This window comes from Argiope bruennichi, chromosome 1, assembly GCF_947563725.1.
Source record: "Argiope bruennichi chromosome 1, qqArgBrue1.1, whole genome shotgun sequence".
NCBI classification, from domain to species: Eukaryota; Metazoa; Arthropoda; class Arachnida; order Araneae; family Araneidae; genus Argiope; species Argiope bruennichi.
Window position 1 is genome coordinate 147811519 of NC_079151.1, and position 23333 is coordinate 147834851.

General features: G+C 26.9%; 1 protein-coding gene across 1 annotated transcript in view; it reads right to left on the bottom strand.

The window, feature by feature from the left end:
- Nucleotides 1-896: 896 nt before the first annotated feature.
- LOC129978258 (probable mitochondrial glutathione transporter SLC25A40) overlaps nt 897-23333 on the bottom strand; it is a 40099-nt gene continuing 17662 nt past the window's right edge. Inside the window, exons 2-10 of the mRNA XM_056090620.1 lie at nt 18245-18417; nt 14912-14979; nt 12282-12412; nt 8954-9028; nt 8761-8859; nt 7204-7301; nt 6352-6433; nt 4392-4466; nt 897-1292 (exon numbers count right to left, since the gene is read on the bottom strand). Of these exons, the coding sequence (XP_055946595.1) occupies nt 1174-1292; nt 4392-4466; nt 6352-6433; nt 7204-7301; nt 8761-8859; nt 8954-9028; nt 12282-12412; nt 14912-14979; nt 18245-18417 (920 nt within the window). The 3' untranslated portion in view covers nt 897-1173. The remainder of the gene's footprint in view (nt 1293-4391; nt 4467-6351; nt 6434-7203; nt 7302-8760; nt 8860-8953; nt 9029-12281; nt 12413-14911; nt 14980-18244; nt 18418-23333) is intronic.

Here is a 23333-nt window from a genome sequence, read left to right on the forward strand (position 1 = left end):
ATTCATGGAAACATTTCAACATGACTTGACTCTTGGTCAGACTTTGGAATTGGTTCATTCCTTTATGGAGGAAAATAAAAGTGCTTGATTGGCCTGATAATTCAACAGACTTTAATCCTATTGACAACTTATGACACATTCTCAAAAATCATGTAGGTAAGATTTATTGCTTGACAACAGAACAAATGATAAAATGTGCAATAAAAGTGTGGATCCATAATGATGAAGTCAAGAACACGAACACTACACTAGTGTTGAAGAGATCATTTCTGCTAAAGGAGAACATCCTTTGCACTAATATAGAGATTTATCAATCTACTTAATGTATTGAATGATTATAAGCTAAGGTTTTAGAAGAATTAGATTTTTTTTTTCATTTGTCCCAATTAATTTGAACAATCAAGTATTAAGACCACATAAATTAAAATTTTTAGTTGGCAAGCTAGTTAGTCGTTGAAGGCAGCTAGTTTCAAATAATATCTATCAAAGGATAGATTATTCATGTGTATGTGAATATATTAACATCAAAACACCATTAGCATGATAAATGAATCTTGATACAGCAACAAAACCATAAATTTCAACCATAAATATTGTCAAGCATTGTAATTGCACGATAAAAATAATTGTGCTTCGTCTTATTGTTGTGTTATGATGTCACATCCTTCTTATTCCTAAATATGCAATGAATTCCAACATAAAATTGCTGCAATGATTTGTCAAGCATGAATAAACTAAGTATGAATAAGCATAATTATAAAACTCTAAAGTATATAAAGTAAAGCATTATAAAATCGTTTTTAGAATAAGAAAATCCTGTAATGAATATCAAATTTAAAGCAACTAAATCTAAATAAAAACTAATGAAAATGAAAGTAAGAAACTTTATTGCATGATTGTAATTCAATACTTTTTTAATTTCTCAACATTTCATACATATATACATGGAGATACATAGAAAGACAATGCACTAGAATGAACAAATATTCAGTCATCTACAATGAAGACATAATTTAAAACCAAAAGAAAAAAAATCATCTCAAATTTACAACAGAAGTAAATGAACAGTTACAAATGGAATTCCCGGCCAGTTTCTGACTACTAAAAAGTCATAGTCAAAACTTGTAAACAGAAATGCAGTAATTACTAAGCCTAATACAAATTGGTTAAAGACTAAAAAGTAGAGGCTGCTTTTGAAGCATTGTAATTATGGAAGAACTGTTTGCCATATTCATATGTACTGACCATGATAGCACAGGCAGGTGCGACTTTAACAATTCGAGGCACAATACCTAAAAAAGAATATTGCATTATAAGCAAACTTGCAATTTTATTATTACAAATCGCAAATTATTAGAACTACAATCTAAATAGTAATTGCACTTACACATTATTTAACAGTTTTTATTTACAATTTATCCTTGGAAAAGGAGGAAAAAAACTTTTAGTCATTAGTTTCCTAGCTGAAGATTTATTCTTTATCAGTTTCCAAAGATATTTTATTACTCAATTGTAAATATTGTAGAACATCGATTTTATAGGGACCTTAATATGTAACTAAATCATCATGTGATTAATCAAAGCGTCACCACATAAAGTTTCATATCAGAATAATAAATTTAAAAGAATGAATTTTTCTTAAGAAATTTTTATTTTTCTGTTTTTAATGTAAAGATATTTTAATGATGATTTTTTTTCAATCTTTTAACATTTTTTTAAATTATTTAATTTTTTTTTCATTCTCCCCCACCCATTTAAATTTTTTTTTTTTGATAGAATACTTAGAAATAAAAGATAATAAGCTAGAATTTTAATATTCAAAAACACAGCATTACATTTTAATGTTGATTATTTTTTTATTGAATTTACATTAATGATGATATATAATGGAATATTTTTCTTTTATTTGAATATGATCAGGACCTTTTTTAAAATTTTTAATGCATTACATCATTTGTCCGTAAATAAATTTATCCTCCATAATATTTGTTTTTAATGTTTTACTTATTTCGAATTTACTATTTCTCGTCTCTTTTTGAGTTATAAAATAGTAAATGGAATGATTAATTTTAGTTCTTTAACATATCTATTGTTACAATTCTAGTGCATATTTAAATTAAATAGGCCAATAATACTATTAAAATAAGAATAAAAATTTATGTAATACATATACAAAATCAATTTTTCAAGACATCAGATTTTGAATTCATTTAAACTACTTAATTTTACTAGTTAAAAACATTATTATGTCATTTTCCTTTTTTTTTTAATAAAAAAAAATGAAAGAAATTGAAGTTTTTTAAATCAGCAGTAAAAAAGGTAAAATTTTAAAAACTATTATATTGAAGAAAAAAATGCACTATTATAAATTGCAAAATGCAGACATTTACTTGGCATTGACACACTTCATTAAAGGGGTTTTAACACAATTATTTTCAAACTATTTTTATACAAAAAAAAAAAAAAAAAAAAAAAAGGAATTTTTTTTATTATATAAATTAAAATTTTCTTTTATTTGAAGTCGTTCTGATCAGAGATACTATTTATAACTTATAAGAGCTATAAATAAATAATGAAATAACAATATTTCGAAAAACATCAATATGTGTTGGGCAATACATCGTGATAATGAAGTTCAGTCATCGCCTAGCCCTTGTACTCAGTTTATTTATATTAGGCAATTTTGATGCATTTTCTGAAGCTTTTTTAATTCTAGGAAGAGAATGACTTTATCATTTGATGATTTTCAAATCACTTTTCCTAAACAAATTTATGCAAAGGTAATTGTTGAAAAATTTATCATGCTAATGAAACTTTGTAATTTAACAACACATGTTGTGTTTTTAAATTTTCAACAGTTTCGATTTTTGATGCATTAATTACTTTAAGTTTAATTCCTTTGAAATAAATATATGTCCTAAAAACTTTATTTTACTCTTGATAAAGATAATTTTTTTCTTTTCAAGATGTACTTCATGTTCATCTTTGAATAGCATGTTCAGTTTACTTTTGTAACTCATTTTCAGAACTAGTTCAAGTAATGATATCATCCATTGAACACTTTACTTTTCTGAAACCTTTGAAATATATTAAATAAATATTTCTTGAGTAGAAGCCAGACCAACAGACACACATACACAAAAAAAAGAGTAATTATCCCAAAATCAGCCAGTTATACAAGGTGTTAAAAATCAAATAAGCATCTTTTTTAAATACAAAATTGGTGATGTCCAGGAGTAGCATGTACAGTTGACTTAAAAAGTTCATCCTACCCACGGAATCAATTTCAACTTTAACTAGTTCTCATGAAGTACAGCGTATTCTTCAAGGAGGATAGATAGTAACTTATTCAAAATTCAGTACCTTAGTCATTATTTTAATATATTCATTTCTTCTATTATATTCCTTTCTTATTAATATATTTAAAATATTCCTTCTTCAATACCTTATTCAAAAATTTTAATACATTCAATTTCACACATTTTATAAGATATTAATTTTTATTTCATGCAACTATATAAGTAGAGATGGCTGAATTTTTTACTATGATATTGTTCACATATATTTCATCAAAACATTAATATATAGACTTTATTAAAAAAATATTAAATGTCATAAATCATTTTTGAAGTGGTACACATGCCTTATGCATTTCTGTTAGTTGTTTTCAATGCACTTTCCTCAATACTGAAATTAAATCTAGCAGTCTTTCTACTACTAAATTTTACAATGACAAAATATAAAACTTAGTTATTATTTTGCTATGGTATAAGAACCAGATTTGCCTCACAAACATGAATTTATATTGAATTCCTTTCTGGATTTATCAAATGATTCATTAACATAAAAATTATCACAATCAGAAGTAATTTGCTTTATTTTGCACACAATTTCATTATATAAACAATTATTTTTCATTTTAAATTTACACTGGCATGCATAGTAATCCCTTGCTAAAATATTAAATCTGAGATCATTACAAAAATCATGAAATTAACAGCCTTTTTTTTTTTTTTATTGCACATGCTTTAATACCAGAACTTCAATTTTTTATATTAGCATTTATTGCAACTAAGTTGACAGTTTACTTACTTGCACAGATAAATCAATTGCTTATTCAATTCTAATTCTCTATCAGTTAACAACAATTCCTACATTTTTATCAGAACAAATTCCACATACATCTTTGATCTTGCAACAAACTATCTTTGAGAATAATGAATGAGCAGTCCATTATTTTGGTTTTGTGATAAGAATGATACATTTCTATTTTTACTTTCTTATATAAGTTTTGATTTAATACATAAAGAAAAGTTAATATACAGATTTTTTGTAAAATAACTTTCTATTTCTATTAATATGCCATAGAAAAGAAAGGGTTCAAAACTCACCAGCAAAGAGAGCTTTATAACCATTGTTCTGGTATAAATTTTTCATCAAAAAGTATGTAGAACGAGTTTGTTTATCTGAAATAAAGAGAAAAAAAATCTCAAATTATTAAATGAGAAGAAAAAGTTAAACATAGTTTATATAATTTCAAAAACCTTTATAAATGTTTCCTCTCAAAGCTCCATTTTGTCTAAAAAAGATTTTTCTGTGATAAAAATGGATAATATTTTTTTTTTCACCCCTAAAAACTTAAGTATGGTTGGACAATCTACCATAATAATAAAAAGAAATTCTATTAGTGTCTTTGTAAAATGTTAATGAAATCTTTCCAATCAGGGTGCTATCTGAATTATTTTTACTCACTGTCAATGAAAAATCTGCCTATGGAAGCTTTGAGACCCTTAAGATAATGGCCCTGTTTGGAGTCCAAATAATAATCTGCTGTAATATGGTCAAATAATTGCATATTCACTTGTTTAGATATTTAAAATAAATAAATAAAAAGATTTCGAAAATTATACTTATAATATATACTGTATTTACAAATGTAGTACATATATAGAATAATGAGTACATAAATCCTGCAATAATAATACATTGTCAATATGTTGATGTTAAAGATAGAAAAGAAAAATGAAAATTTTGAGTAAACTTTCTTTATAACAAAGATTTTTAAAATTAAATAAAAACACTGTATCAATGTCAATGATTTCATAAGAAACATGGAAACGAAATTTTATAGTGAAATATTATTAAAATTATGAAATTTTTATTAATTGCATGAAATGCACCCCCAACTTCATATGTGTCAGAAATTTAAAAAGATTACAAAATGCTATAACAGATTGGATCCTGACTGATAAAGCATTATTAGTAAAATATTATAGATTTAAATTTTCTATTTTAAAATATGTGAATGTCGATTAAGATGCAATATCATATTGATGACACAATTGAAGACACAGCAGAATTTGAGAAAGGAAAGAAAGTTTAATTAAGATATAATTATACCAAATGTTGCAGATACATTTATTTTGGGATGAACTTCATAAACTTTGAACCATGGTCAAATGAAAAGGACAGCATTTGAAAGAGTACCTTCAGCACCCTATCAGTAGAAGTTCATTTGATTCTTGACAGATTTAATGTGCACTACAATGTATATAAGAATTCTTCTATGTAATTGCGTCTCAAATCCACAAGCCTCTAATGGAGCTGAAATATTGCACAAGCCTGACACAGCCTCATTTAACAGTGGAAGAGCAATTAAATGTAGAATTAGTTCAAGAATGCTTAGTATGTTTTTAACATTAATAAATCATATGATTAGCTAATATAATAAATCATATGATTAACTAATAATAAAAAAGTCTATTATAATGGCAATTTTCATCCTCAGTAATTATGGACTACCATTATAATGGATTTAAATTACACTATTAATCAGTCATAAAATGAAATGCTACACAATGATGAGGAAACTTAATCAGAATTCAAAGGCTAACTTTTCAAATTGAAATACAAAAATTTCTCTCAGCAAGCTGCAAAGCAAAGGTAGATTCTTTTTCATCTAAGTTACTATTTTCAAATTCCTTTCAATCCTTATACAAAAACCAATCCAAATGGTACTCCCAAAACATTCTCACATGCTCTCCAATTAATTTCTTCCCTCTTAAAATTGTAGACCTTGGTTATGGCTATGAATACATTGAATTACATTCACTAATGCCATCTAAGTAATTACAAATTTTAAATCTGGTTAGAGTTACAAAGTACAAATCTTTGGCTACCATTTTTACTGAATCTATTTTACTGAATTAATAGTTAACTGTACAAACCCACACACAAAAGAAAGCTTTTAATGCAGCATCTGTACGGCCACACATAAAGACAAAATGAAATTTATAGAATATCCAAGTCAATTTATAATTATTTTCTAAAAAGGTAAAATGTCACACTCACTAGCTATAGCTTGAACCTCTCCAAGTTCTATTTGTCGGTGAGTTTTTATCACATCAAAAGGAAGAGTTAGGAGAGCAGCAAGCTGAAAAAGGAAAATTAATGCATTTTCTTAGTTCACAATAAGTACATAAGTTTTGGTTAATTATTCACTTAAATTTGCAGGAAATAATAAAATATAAAAAATAGGGTATTAAAAATGTCCTCTTCTGGAAGTTTGTTTATTGCAGACGTAAACAACAGTATATAATTTTATGAAATTCCATTATTCAAAGTATTATAGAAAAATTAAGTTATAATTTTAAAAAATGATTCATTAAGAATAAATACTAATAACAGAAATTCAATAAAAATTTAAATACTGAATATTTTAGAAGGACACTTTCATTGAATCAATAACAACAAAAATATATAATAAGAGCCTTGCGGACAAAAATTAGATTAAGAGTTTTGGTGAGATACTGAATCATTTGATTTCGTGCTGTGCATAAATATTAAACCTTAAATGCATAAAGTATATTTAGCTAAAATAATTCTTGACTACAAATATAAATAAAAAAAATTTGGTCATTCAAAACATGTTATCATGAAATATATATATATATATATTTTACTGTTATCAGGTACATTAAATTCGTCTATTGATTTGCACTTTACCCAATGAAGCCCATTCAGAAATCATTTACAAATGATGCATCTTTCCATAATATCTGGCAAGATATTTAGGATATGAATTTCCCCTTGTCTTATAATGCAAGGAATATGTTATAATCATGACTACATTGTTTTACAAACAGGATATATTTTCAAAGATTAAAGTCATAATAATAAAAGAAAGATATAAATATAACTTACACCTCCTGCAGTAGCACCTGCAAAGAAACTGAACCAGAAGGTAGGCTTTTGTTGGTTAAATTTCTGCTTCAGTAATTCATAGTTGAACCAATAGACAGCTGCATCGGAAAGAAGAGAAATTAGAATGAGTAATTAAATTTTACTGTAAAATAATAATAATCACTTTATGGGCACATTTTCCTAGCACCTTTAGAAAAGAAATCAGAATGAACATTAATGTAGTAGTTTTGATGACAGAATTAGTTGTTACATCAAAATTCAACAAGCTGGACAAAAAATAGTACGCAATTTTATACAAATATAAACATAGATTATACCAGTAAATGACGAATATTTTCTATAAAGACTGAAGCAAAAACACTTAAAATATTTTTTTAAAATCTTAACTATGGCACTTTCATTGCATATCTAAAATTACTTTACTGAAACTACAGTAGAGTAAGGAGGAGGGAGGTTAGAAATGTAAGTCAACAAATCCAAGATAAAAATTGCAAATTTTGTTAACTATATAAAGCAAGCTTTTTTTTTTTTTAAATTTCTTTTTAGAACTTTTACTATCTAAATCTTTCAACTGATCAGTATTCATACTAATAGCTTTTTTCAACACATTAGATATTGCCACTAAAAGAAAAATCTCTGGTTTATTCAGTTTGTGTATTAGCTTTGCATTCATTTTTAGCAATTTCCTTTCCTCAGAATGACTTCTTTATTTAAAAAGACAACAAGAAATTTTCTTTATGCCACTGCCAACAATTTCTTCAATTCCTCTTAAAATAGGGATATTTTGAGTGGGCTGATGTTACTGATATTTTCAATTCTTTAGTAATGTTTAATGCTTTATTTCTATTTTTTTTTATTTATTTCTTCAACCATTCACTGTATTCACTTTTTTAAAGTCCACAATGAAATAAATACACATTTTTCGCAGCATATTGTTAAAAAAATCTAATGTATCTAAATTATTGTACAAAAGTTATTAGCATCACTAATACTTTGATAGTTCACTAATAATGTTGAAATATACTTAACAAATTGCCCTATAAAGAAGTAACCACATACAGAAAAGCAACAATAGTAAAAACAAGCTCCCATCATATCATTTCAGAGAATATATAAAATTAATACCAGAAAAGAAATATTTTTTCGCCTTGACAAAAAAATGTAGATGATGACAAGACAATGAAACATATATATTTAGTCCACACTAGTATTTAGGGTAATCATTTACACTGACTATGGAATCATTGACATACTACCAGATTTAAGTTCAGACAACACAAAGAAAAACATTCATATAATTGGGCAAATCCATTGAAAAAAAAAAAAAAAAAAAAAAAACCATTCTGCTTTTTTTTTTTTTTTTTTTTTTAATGTTCAAGAAAGAAAAATAAGCCCTCGGATTTAAAAAAATAAATCAAGCTTTTATAAAAAGACCATTACAAATAAGTAGCTCTTCAGGACTTTCACTGATGCTATTTATCTTAGAAATTAAAAACCCAATCAGTTTTAATTGCAAAAAATATCACATAGTATTATTTTGTCTGAAGCATTTCTTACCAGAAAATGGAACATCTCTTAAAATTGTTGGACCCAAGCCCTGATACAAAGATAGCAAACCTTGAGTAGCAACTTGTTTTTTGACAGATTCACCAATCACTGAAAATAATAATAAAAAAATAAATAAATGAATAGTTCTAAAAGGTAGATATTGCATGCTTAAAAATTATAGAAAGACAGCTAGCTGACTTACTCAAATAGCTCAACTTTTGAGACTGCATCTTTGTTCTTATCAATTCCAAAGGACTTACAACAGTGCAGGCAATTACTACATGGATACAGAAAAAATTATTCAAATGTCATATATTAATTAAACAAGATGAATTTAAGACATAACTTACATTTATTGAATAAAATTAAGTTAGAGCTTTTAAAACATGAGATAATATAAATTGTCAGTAAATTATAATTATGTATGATTTGTTTCTTAAGACTCATTACTTTTATTCTTTTTTTAGGTAATCATTTCATATTTATCTTTATGGAAATATAAATATTAGTCCTAGTGCATTATTTAGCTAAAAACAGAGTTAATGGAAAAAAAAAAGTCTAATAATACATAGCTTAAATAAATTAGTTAAAGTAATTTTAAACTATTTTAACAATCCATTACCCCATTTCAAATTTATATTTTGCCAAGTGATTTATACTTTTAATTATTCATGGAATTAATTTGAAAATTTTAAAATATGTACTTTAAAACAAAATTTATCTAGATTTTGACAATTCTTTTTATATTAAACTATAGTGCTATATCCTAAAATGATATCAATCCCGCTGTATAGCTCAATTAGGAAGGCCCTTAGAACAGTTAGAAAAATGTCCCATTCACAGTAGTTTTTTAAAAACTTTACATAGCTATAATTCATAAGTAAATAGATACATACCGATGAAATTCAATAATTTTTCACAACATAAATGATACATTTATATAAAACTATAAAAATCTGAGATTGTGAGGTAAATCTATATTTATAAAAGGAAGTGTTTGTATGTGTATCTTTTCTGTTTGTGTGTTAACGACGTCCAGGTAAATCTATCACAATTACAGTAATGAAATTTGACACACAGATAGTCATAATAGTGAATCAATGCACCTTGAAACCTGAATTTTAAAATTTAACATAGAATTTTAAAAAAATTGTTTTGTATTCTACTGAATAATTTTTTCCCTAGTATGAATTTTTCCATAATATGGCTTCTAATGATCACTGGAAGAATCTTTGCACCAACAAAAAGAGCAAATGATTGTCATTCTAAAGAACTTTGTTTTCGGCTTCTGACATAATTTATTGAATTTTATGATTTTTTTTTAAATATTCACTTTTATCAAAAATTTTCACAAACTGAAATTAAAATTTTTCTAAATCCAACATTTCCATTAACCTTTTCAAATTTTTGAAGAGATTATTCCAATATTCTCTAATTTAAAACAAGAAGAAACAAACAATCATTTAAGGAAGAAGAAACAATAATGATTTAATCATTTTTAATTAATTATTTTCCAGATGAGTTAAAAGTTTCATTTGGCAGAAAATCTGGGCCAACATTCCATTAAGTTCCAAATATAAAGTGAATTTGAAATCAAGATGCATTAAAATGTCATTACACAAAATAATTACAAAAAGGTCTGCGAGAAGAGGCTCACTTAACTGTAACCAAATTGCAATGTAAACATTAGAAGGAAAAAAAAGATTTGTTCAGAAAATGGACAGATTATTTTAATACTACACATCTCTCATAAGAAAAGTGATAAAATCATAATAATGAATCCAGGGCTCACGAGCCTTGATATAAAATGAAACCCATGGAATTTCCAAATTGATACAATGATTGGTTGGAAACTCAGTGGATGCTTTTCCCAACTTCAAATAATAATAATAATAAAACGTTGAATGAAATAGTTTTTTTTTTTTTTTTTTTTTTTTTTTTTTTTTTAATTTCTCTGGAAAATGCAAAATGGTGAGAGGTAGGTGGATCATTAATGACACATCTAAAATTCATGAGTTTTCATATGAAATTAAAGTTTTTGAAACAGTTCTGTGATTAGGTTGGAGAATTCCATCACCTTTTTTCTGGTTAGGATTTTGCTAACATTTATTTTATCATGAATAATTAATGCCATGAATCTACAGGTAATTTAATTTTGTTTGATTTAGAACAATTATATTTTACTTATACTTCTTATGGTACATAGACAAGCCTGCTGACAAAGTCACTGATATTAGGTCGGGAATTTAGGTAGTTTTACTCTTGTTTTCAGTAGAGCCAAGAGTATGACTTAGCTACTCATGCATCACAACCCTTTTTTCAGGGCAGACTTCATTCACCTCTGAACCAGTACCCCCAGTGGTATTGTCTAGACCAGAAGGACTTTGTAATCACGATAGATTTATATATGCACCAGCCACCTCATACACAGGGAGTCTTCGACCCGCTGGGTTCAAACTCACTATCCAAGGGATGCAAGTTCAAAGCCCTACCAACCAAGTTACCCCCAGCCTCTAATATATTTTACTAATCACTAAGACATTTTCATCATATTTCATTTTTTTATTTCTTATTTAATTCAATGAATTAAAAAATAGAATAAATATTTCATTTATTTAACTAGATTGTTTATAATAAACACAACATATTTCAGGAACTCTTTATACCAAAAATGGGAGAAAATGACAATAAAATTATCTAAAAAAGAAAAGAAGACAAGAATGTAAAATAATTTAAGAATTTTCACATATTTTTGATGTCAGATTAAGGGATAAAATATTACATACACTTGGTATGATTAATTTATATTTAAATCAAACATTTACCAAATTAAATCTTTTACTACATCTAGGAAGTGTTTTAGTCATAACAGTGAAATCAGAGTACAATAACTTTATAACTATGATAACAAAATAAATTTTTTAAATTTTTTTTGTAAATATTTTAATTTCTTTTGTTTGTTTTTTTGAAGAGTCTAAAAAAGACCAATATAGATGAAATACTTAATTGCTCAAAATGATTTCAGTGATATAGACACACAGAAATCAAAAATTATTATAAGAGATAATTCAAGCTGACAGTATGCAGAAATCACTCAGGATGAATGACACAAAATAGCTACAAGAACTTAAATAAAGTTTCATCTTAAACATAATTTTTTTTTTTTTTTTTGTTAAAAACAATTTCAGATAAAAACAAGTCAATATCTTTTATGTACATAAAGAAGAACTCAGAATTTTATAATGATTTACTTCTAGGTTAATTTATCATTGATCAGAGCTGCGATTCTCATCTACGAAATTTTAAATAGGTTACAATAAATTTAAGAAATAAACTATGATAACTAAAAAAATAAATTATAAAATTTATTAGGTGATGAAACAAATGATTTCCTATTTAAAATGAAATATCAAAGTGTGACAAATATTTCTAGAAAGGCTTCAATACAAATACTTAAATTGACTTTCATCATTGCTAATTAACCTAAAAACCATATCATTCAAAAGGGAAAGTTGAAATAAGATTATTACCTCTTGCAGCTGCACCAGCCAAAACGGGTAACCACATTGGCTGACAGGAAGGTGTATGATGCTTCCTCATATAATAACGAATTTGGTCATACATTGTATAGTATACAACAGTACCAGGCACAGCCATCAAACTAAAGGGAGGGAAAAAATACATACATATAAATATCCATCAAAAAGTATATTTTTGACTTATGACTTCATGATATCTTCCCTGTTCTTATAACAGAATCACTATTTAATAGTGATCTAAAAGGTAAAATTATGCAACCTGTACATCTTGCATGTATCATTGCCCAAAAATTGAATTCTCAAATAGTACAATAAAAAAAACTATTCTGATTTTTTTTTTCAGATTATAAAAAAAAGAAGCAATAAATAACATTTGCAGGAGAGATAAGGGATGGATGAGACATCTGCAATAATGCTAAAGTTTCGTAGAATAATTTTATATATCTTTTATGAATTAAAAGTTAAGTTTAAAAACCACATGGTCACTGTAATTAGTTGGTTTTTTAAAACATTACTCAAAAGAAGGCACGAGACATGTTTCATACCTCCCAATGATAGCTCCAGCCAAATAATTATGTTGGTTAATAAAAATTTCAGGTATTTCACATTTACAAGACAGTCATGTTTTGGAAATAAATTACCTAACAAATAAAAATTCAAGATTTTGAAACTTAGATGGAGATTTTAACTTCTTCCTTAATTAAAAAAACATTGCTTGAAAGCATAAAGCAGCAAAACTTTTTTTTTCTCTCTACTTACTCATGAATTATTTATCACTGTCAGCAATTGAGTTTATATATTTATTTGTAATAATGTCACTCACTTTAATTTTTAAATAAAATATTACTTAAGCACTTAAATTATACCCGAGCAGGAGAGGAAGGGAAGAAGGGGGGGGGGGATTCTTACCGATACTCCTGAAAAAAAAAACTGAAATGGACACAAAGAAAAAAAAAAAAAAATCAAAATCACATAAAAATAAAAGTTTATACTGATGAAACAGCTAATAAGGAATTACTTATTTCTGCTCATTACAGCTCTGATAAAAGCATAGATATCAAAATAAATTAGCTTGAATATTTATAAGATAATAGCAAAAATAAACCAAACATCGGTTTAAATTATTTTTTTTTAATTTAAATTTTACTTATTCACTACGTTGGAAAAAATGGGAGCAAAAATGAGGAAGATTTGAGTAGCTTTAAGACACTATTTATGAGATGAAATGAACACGCACAAAAAAAAACACACGACTGTTTCATGGCTGTATCATAACAATTTTAATATCTTGGATGATCTGCTGTCCAGAGAACATATAAGACAACTTTTGAACTTCTAATAGGAGGAAAGATGAGAACCCTCGAATTGTTGAAAAAGTTAAGCATTGAATAATTGGAAGATCAAAGAACGATTCTCAAGGAAGTTAAGAAAAACACTTTGAAGATGCAAAATTTCAATAAGAAGAGGAAGAAAGCAACCAGCAATAAGTTGGAAGATTTTGTTGCCATATAGCAAACTCAGTTTGGGGTAGGTTAAATAGTTGTGGCCACAATTCTTTGGTTGTTATGAAGTTCTCAAAAGGAAGCTGAAGGACAGCCACAATATCAAAAAGATCAGATATCATGAAGGACTGAATCCACTACAATGAACCACATGAAGATGTAGGGAGAAATAACCTAAATAGAGCACAAATCAATTCCCCTATTTAGGTTAAGTGAAAAAGAAAGTCCAATCAAAGTAAAAAAGAAAGATTCACTTTTTCATAAGTGAAAAAGTAAGTTTTGTTAGAATTTGTATACGTTTCCCTGTTTTATTATATATGTTTCAGATTTTTTATGTGTATTAGCTGTTCTGTTCAGATCATGGAAAGATTGCTGAGTAAAGCAATTTAGTAAGGATGGATGATTGTGATATAAATACAGTCTAGGAACCTTCCCCATACAATATAGAGGGTACTCCATCTATCTGTTAAATAAATTCTTATATAGAACCGTTTTTGCAAAATATTTTGTGCTTCCACCAGTGTAGCAGTCGGAATGAGATATATGCAATATTTCAAATTGATTTTAAAAATACTGCATTTAACTAATATAAGAAATTTTTTGTGGAATTATTATTTTTCTGATTTTAAGATAAAAATTATTTTAGCAGTAAGTTTTCAATCTTTAACTGTTTTAAAAGAAATAAATAATTAATAAAATCAATTTATATGTCGAGAAATATTGATATATGTTGGACAATATATTGCGATGATGGAGTTTGGTTCACCACCCAGCCCTAACCATTATGGTATATTATTTTTGGTAAAGTTTCGATTAAATAAAGCTCTTAACTATATATTTACATAAAATTTATGTATCGGCTATGAACTGGTAAAGTTTCTCCATTCTTATATACTCACATGAGGAAATAAAATCAGTAGGACATCATTAATCAGTACTTAATAGAAAAATTTCATGAAACCAGTTTCTTATTTAAAAAAATATGCATTTTCTAACAATCAAAGCATATATTGTAAAATTCTAGATCATCCAACAATTATCTTATGCAACATGATTTGAGATTGAAATCTATACTTGAAGGTACAATGTTTCATACTAATATTAAATATCGATGCTTACAGAGTTGGTGGTAATCCACTCCACAGAGAAGCAACACCTTCAGCTCTCGTTATTTTAACAAAGGCATCCTGTAATAAATTTGTAAATAATCTTATAGAAACGCAAAACAGGTACAATGAAGTATTTTAAACATATTTCTAAAAATTTAGATTCGAGTTTTAAACCCATTAAAAATGTTTAACTACATTGAAAAAAGGCGTGAATTTCCTCAAAATCAATAGATAACAATCAATATAAAATTTCATAATATAGATAACTAACAGATAAGCGATATTAAAAACTAATTAATAATAAAATCTTTTCATAAAAAAGAAAGACCCTCACTAGTTGATTACAATAACATACATACAATTATTATAACTTGTGTTACTATTTTATTACTGAATTGACAATATTTACTAGAGCGAAACACTTAGATGCACAAAGTTTATCTAATCTGCTAATTAGCATCAGCTATTAAGAAAACTGCATAAAATATCACCTATAAAAAGCTGGAATTTCAATCCAAGGAGGATTCATTCATATAATAAATGTTAAATATATTATATCATCTAACTGCATGTTGTCTTACATATGCAATGATGCCATATCATTTCCTCCTCCCACTGAAAATATAATAAGCTCCAAAATTAGAATAATAGAATTGATTATTGTCAGCATGAATTATATCCAAAATATAACCTTTTCATATTGAAATTTGTTAGATAAATTAAAAATCTCAATATTTAAAAGAATACTGTAGTGGATATCATCTTGAGTATCTCTCAGGGTTTTTATATAAATGGGAGTAAAGGAATAATTTTTTAAAGAGTATATCAACTAATAAAAGGGAGAAAAAAAAATTTCGTTCTTAAAGGCAGCATTTTTTTTTCTTTTTTTCTAAAGAAATTTTTAGAAATTCCAGGTAAATAACTTAAAAATTCCAAGATCACTACAATTCCTTTCTTTCTAGATATAAATTCAAATAATAATATACCAGTCCAGGTTTAAAAACAAATTTTGTTAGCAAGTTCAAAATATTATATAACAGAAAACTATTCTTCGATTATACTGAAGGAAACAGGTCTCCAGATACCCGAATTTGTCACAAACAAGTTTTAAAATAAATAAATTAAATAATTTTAATAAAAACATTATAGTGTCCAAACGAGCAAAAATAATCACCTAAACAATAACCAATTGTAAATAAATTTAATAACAACAATTTTTAAAGACATTTTTTTAAATTAATATACAACTAAAATATAGATACAATTTCATATAAGTTATTTTCTACTTTTTAACCTTTAATATAATTATTGAGATCTTGAAATAAATTTTTTGTCTCTGTTAATTCACTACCAAATATACTAATAAACAATTTATTTCTTGTGAATCAAAATTTAAATTAATTTTTTTAATAATCTGATGATATTTAAATAATGAATTGCAATTGGAAGAATATAAATGTATAAAATTTTAAAAATCACAGTCTGTAAGAAATGAAATATGGTGAATTGATTAAAAAATTCTATCTTTATAGATATGAAAAAACCATCTTGGTAAAAGTGTATAAAAATAGAAGTGAGAAAATTATTAGCAAATTATAGAAAGTTAACTATTAATCAAAAACAGAATCTTTGAACATCCTTTGCAGCTAGTTTCTATTTTTAAAAAATTCACGGAGGCTATGTATGATCTTGGAATATTATAAATTTGCAAGTATCTAAAGTAATAAATATAATACACGCCTTAAAAATCAATCAACCAAATTTATAATGTCTTTTTCACATTAAAGCTACTCTAAAGTATTATTGATTGTGGCATGAACCATGAAAAAATTTTTTAGACATCTGTATTCAATATAATAATTCCACTCTTCAAAGCAATATAACAGCAGTAACTCATTTTTATCACAATTACTAAAAGCTTTATCATGCAATAAATAAATACCGTTTCACTGTCTTAAGAAAGCAATAGATTTCGCAAATATGGTCAGAAGCCTCAATTATAATATGAAAGATGGAAATCGAAAAAAATCCTGAAAATAAAGCATTAATTCCCCTTTCCGGTATGGTTAATTAAAATATTTGAAATATAATGAAAAAACGCAATGAATAGGATAAATTGGCATTCAAACACTGATTTTATGGCACTTGTGCATTACTGTATGCCAATAGTTAAATTTTCAGCTTAATGCATACTATTAGCAAACTTTAGGCCTAAAGTGGCTATCACTGGCAAACATAATCAATAAATTAACGTGCTGCCTTTGGCAATTAATCACAACCAAATATAACACTTTTGGTGATAAATCTCTGACATGCAATTAAGTACTAATTTTATTTTAAAAAAAGCTTTAATTTCTCTCAAAGTATGAGGTACAGCCTCATTTAAAGACATTACTTAACTAAAGCAATCAATTTCCAATAAAATTTACAGAGATGATTATGTAAATTTCTTATGATAATCAAAAATAATTCTGATTATACGGTAAGTTAATAATTCCTAATTTCTTTATTTGATAGTGTTAGAAGCAAGGATTGATTCACAGTCTAAATTGTTATGTCAACTTGTTAAAATCATTAAATCATCAGCTATTTTAAATCATTACCAATACAGACAAATTTAATTCCCTTAACATAATTTTTAAACATTCCAAGATGCAGTTTCGTTATTCTATTCTTATAAATAGTTAATTCTAAATTGTTTCCAGAATCGATATAAGAGAAATCGAATAATCTTGTAGACACTCACTCTGAAGACATTTTTGATTTGGAGAAAGGGATCATTTGTATAAAAAAATATGGTCCTTTAAATATCTCAAGAAATACACTTTTCTATTAATACGGCAATCATCAAAAATGTACAAATTTGGCAAATTTTCTTCTGTGCAAAACATGCAATTTTACACCAGTTTTACAGTGACACAAGGTTGCTATATTTAGCACATATTTTAACTGCCATCAAACTAACAAATAGGAATCAGAAAGAGTGTATCAACTAAGATATTTGATACTTTTAGTCAATATGATTGAAATCCAGAATTCTGTACATTCATTTTTTCCAATGTATATGCCATTACACACACAAAGTAGCATTTAATTTAATCATGCTGGCAAATAGCCGATTTAGCCTGTTTTGCCAATATAAGCAAACAAGTGTCTGAACTTCTAACAGCTAAACATACTCTATTCATCTAAATTCGAAAACAGAAATATGTGAATAGAAATGTAATGCAATAGTTTTAATTTTATGAGGCCACCAATGTTCCTCTCAGATTATTCTGACATAGTCATTTTTCTTATAAGATATAAACTTTAATTTAAAAAAAAAAATAGTAAATTTACTTACTAATGTTCCAGTCAAGTGGCTTGAAGGGCGATACCAATATGGAGTGGATACATTGGAATGGAAAGTGCAACACAGATCCTCCACAAAACCATTACAGTACAAGAAGCATTTATTATTTAATTTTACTTTCTGTTGAGCTTGAAGACGAATTTTGACCACATCCAAAGGAGTTACTGAAAAAAAAAAAAAAAAAAAAAAAAAAAAATATTGTTAAAACAAACTATGATAATTTGTTAATTTGTAAAACACTTGTCATCTATTGACATTTCGCACCAGCTTTATACCTGTCATTTTCTGATTACATGACAACCAACAGATATGTGAAGTGAAAAAAGTGCAATAACTTTAGACACAATATTAGCAAAAAAAAATCTCATTTCTCAACATAGGCTTGAAATACTATATAAAATTTGACATAGTGACCATAGTATCATTGTAGAAAAGCACCAAAATTAGCAATAGTTTAACATTTGCAAGTTCAAGTGAAATTTGCAAGTTCAAATACAGACAACAAAATTTCATTATCAAAAATCATCTCCCCCCCCCTCCTAAAAATAAAAAGACTTTTTAATAAAACTTATATTTTAATTTCTTCCATGTGCTTTTTTTTTTAAACACAAGAAAGAAATACCTTAGTAACTTGAATCAAGCAGACTCAGAAAATACTTTCTCATTTAAAATTAATTTTACTGTAAACCACTTTGCTATGGATCCAGAATGCCAAGTCATCAAAGTCAAGGCACAGATTACAAGCTAATGATGTGCATAATCCATTCAATTTCATTATTTAGATTTAATACATGCAATGAGCTCTACTGTGCCACACTACACAATATGACAATTTTCCCCAATTTTTAAATAAATGAAATTTAATTTTTAAGATCACAGAGAAGGGCAATGATTAATCAATATGCAATATTTAAATATGATCCAAATCCACACTTTTTCAGAACTTGGTAATGGAATTATTTTTCTCAGTTTTTAAATCAATGAAACTGAATGTTTAAGATTAATGTCAAAGACAATTTGAACAGTAAAAAGAAATATACGAGATGAATCATTATGCGCTGTTAGACACTCTTGGATATGATCCAAATCCATATTTTTTCTGTTTGATGGGACACTAATCATTGCCAAATTTGAATTCTTGGCACAATTCAGTTATTGTAAAGATTTATCAGACTTTTATAAGAAATCAATATAGTAGAAAAGTGCCACCAAATCTAAATAGAAGTAATAGATATATTTAAAGCAAACTTGATTTTATATAAAAATGACTGACACTTAGAATTATGAAAATCTTATTTAACACAAAAATCTAATGGAAGTCTTTCTGTAGTTCTATGCTGCACAGAAACAAAATGTCATTTATTGACAATGCGGTTGTTCGTATTTTGTCAGCATTGTCAATTTTAACTATCAATGACAGTCGCATTATGACTAGTAGAAACTGTATTATTTTTAAATTAGTTGGCAGACTTTGCAGACTAATGATACTTGTGGATCAATGTATTGCAATGATTAATAGAAGATGGAGGGGAAAAAAACATTGCCAAAGATTACACACATAGATTCTTTCATAACTGATGTGTATTAACTGTATGCCATTGGTGAACAAGTACCCAATTAGTTATATATAAGCAAATGATAAAAATAATTTGAACAATTTTGAATTAGTTCAGTAATAATTAAACCTGTGCCACGTATAGCACATTTTTTTGGAATAAGTATCATATAATTTTATTTCCATTTTGCAACATGAATTCTATATTTGACCACCACACTGAATGAATCCCACTCTATTTTGGTCTCACAGAAAAATAACATTTTAGAAAAATGAACTATCAAATACCTCGATTAATTTATTTTTTCTCTCTATTCACATCCATGAATGTCGTTTATTTTTAAAATTGGGTTTTAATTACAATGATGAAAAATGCTTTTAATCATGATTATAGGATATCAAAGCAAAATAACAAGAAAATTGGTAGATGGCTCCCAATTTTTTTTTATATATAACTAGCCGCCTTTGGCGACCAGCCGGTTCGCCAATCTTAATGCACGTTAAAATTTTACTAATTAAATATTTTATGGAACTCCCATTTTAATTGCTTTTTTTCATTAAAATATTTTAAAACTTCAAATTTTAATAGTCATATAATTTACTCATAATATTATAAAGGCCTTCGGCCATAACGTAATATATATCTCTCTCATTTTCTGTTAGCACCCGTAGAATTTATGCTTTAAATTAAAATGGAAATGATTAAACTGCAATAAATATAATATTTTTTTTTTTTTTTTTTTTTTTTACTGAAACAAAGCATTTTTTTTTTTAATATGAGTACTGAAAACGGAGTCGCTGATTATTTAAACCTTATGGCACTAAAGAATATTTTTCTTTATTTATATAATATCTCAAGAACTTTTCAACAAAATTTTCTTAGATTCATCATGAACAGATCGATTAATTAACAATGTTTAGTTTTAAATGCATCAAACACTAAAAAAATAAACAGAATCGTTTGAAATATCCGTCGAAAACATATTAAACCTTCAAAACCAAGTCCGTATTGTCAACAATCATAACACAATGCGCATGCGTGAATTTTCAACGCCAGTTACGGTAACGCAAATGCGTGAATTTTTCTACGCCAGTTGGGGTAACGCTATGCAGATCAGAAATTTTTAATTTCCTTTATTCTGTTTTATTTTAATTCAAAAATACCTGAGAAGGAATCTGAAAGATCGATTAATTAACAATGTTTAATTTGAAATGCATCAAACATAAAGAAAATAAACAGAATCGTTTGAAATAATTGGCCTAAAAATCTTAACCCTAGCCTCATTAGCGTGGGAAAAAAAACTGAAGCCTTACTCATTTGGCGGTGGGGAAAATGAAAAGTTTTTTAGCGGGAAAGTTAGTTTTTAATTAATAATTAAAATTCTAATTAAAAATTTAAAAAAAAGGACCCCAGGTGCACATTCCCGACCTCCAAGGTATGCATGTGCTAAATTTGATAGCTGTAGGTCGAACACACTTGCACACACACACATTGAGCTTTATATAAGTATAGATAAGAAAAGATGCATATCATTAAATGAAGCTTATGTAAAAATAAAAAATAATAATAATAAAGAAAACCTTCTTGTCTGTGTACTTTTACGAATTATCCTTAATGGGGCGACTTACTACAATATTTCTTAAGTATCCAACTTTCTTTATCACTCCCTCCCTGAATAACAGTTTTGACCCCTAATCCTACATAAAAGAAAACACTTCAAAGGCTGAAAGAACATAAAATATAGAACCTAAGAGTTAATCGGAATAAATAGTCATTTCAAAAAGTATTAATGAAATGTTTAAATTTAAAATGATTTTTTCACAATTCTAATTTATTGTAAGATTAAAAATTAAACAGAAAACCCGAAGTTTTTTGAATAACCCGTAACTCAAAAATTCCAATTTTTTACAACTATTTGTTATTTAAAAATGTGCACTTTATATAAGAATGATTTTATTAATTTTTTTTGCAAATCGAAATTGTATTGAAATGGAACTAGGAAGAAAAAAAAGAGAGAGATTTGCCAAAACATTCTAGACAAATGTTAAGCAATCGCACGATAAGGATAAAATCGGATATAAGAAATGAATGTATTGGGGAAAGAATGGGTATGTACGCACGAGGATCAAAAGGATCGTACGTTGACGTTCCTTATCACAAATACTGATCAGAAAAGATAAGCTTTGACGTAAATCTGATATTACATTCTGCAGCAAATATATATATATTTCACATTTTGGATGAACTTTATGTGGTTTTAATACGATTTAAAAATGCAAGAAACTTATTTTATAATTAATACGAATAAATTATATACTTTTACAATTCCAATTGCAAAAAATAAAGTTCAAGCAATTAAATCTAAAATAACAGAAAATACCATACGTAATTTAAAGAATATTACTTCTTTTCTAAATTTGTATGACTTAAAACAACATATATTTCTGGAATAATAGTTAATATTAACTTTATAATATAAATTTCAATAATGAACAATATATTTTCTTCTTTGGCATCATTACGCGCTATTCGGATAAGCTGGAGTTAACACATTCTGAAGTAATTAGAAACGTCGCATGGTTATTTGAAGCTGAAACAAATCGCCAATTATAATTGCATTTAATTTTTTTAAAACATATCATTAAAATATCTATTTTATTTGAATAAAAATACAGAAAGAGAGGCTTACTTTAAAAAAAAACTATATGCAATATCTGTCGACTTTAATGCTATTATCAACTAAACTAACTTGTTCCTTTTTAGGAACAGCGATTAAAATTCGATTGAATTAACGGCTAAAACCTGAGCTGATATCTTATGAAATCTTTCATTGCAACTTCAAAATGAGTCAGATCATTTAGCAAATCACTCCTAAAACTAATTCTAAACGACTTTTGCGTCAAATTCTAGTGTTAATACGGACCAAATAAACAAAATTTAAATGTACGCCGACAAAAGAAAAATTATTTCGTGACGCGAACAAAAACAATGTTTATGTTTTCTTCCTGGCGCTTTCTCATCTCTTCTCAACTACCATTTTTTCTGCTTCGGGGGACATTTTATTCGCAGTGATTATTTTCAAAATTGATACAAGATGAACTTCAGAAATCATTGATCTGCGGGCATCTTAACTTCATTGCAACTTTCCATTTTGAATTACAATGGATCTCGAATAACTAATCGAGATAACTAATTAATCCTACGCAGATGGTTAAGTAATGCTTCTATAAAGATGAAAACTATGGAAGCCGGGGGGGGGGGGGACTTCAAGAAAATAAAATCGCCCAGAATTGTTTCAAATTCAATCCTAAAATTTAAAAATCCTTTTACTGTGAGTGCTTTATACTACGCATTTTCTCTTAAGCATGATTTGATCCATTCCAGAAAATATATTAACCTTCACTTTTCACCTGTTTTTCCTAAAGCACAGTCTGCAAATGAATACTTTAATCTGGTCACACATCGTCGCAATGATCTAATCTTTTCCTCGAGTCCGATTCTATCATTCGACGAACATGCATGCA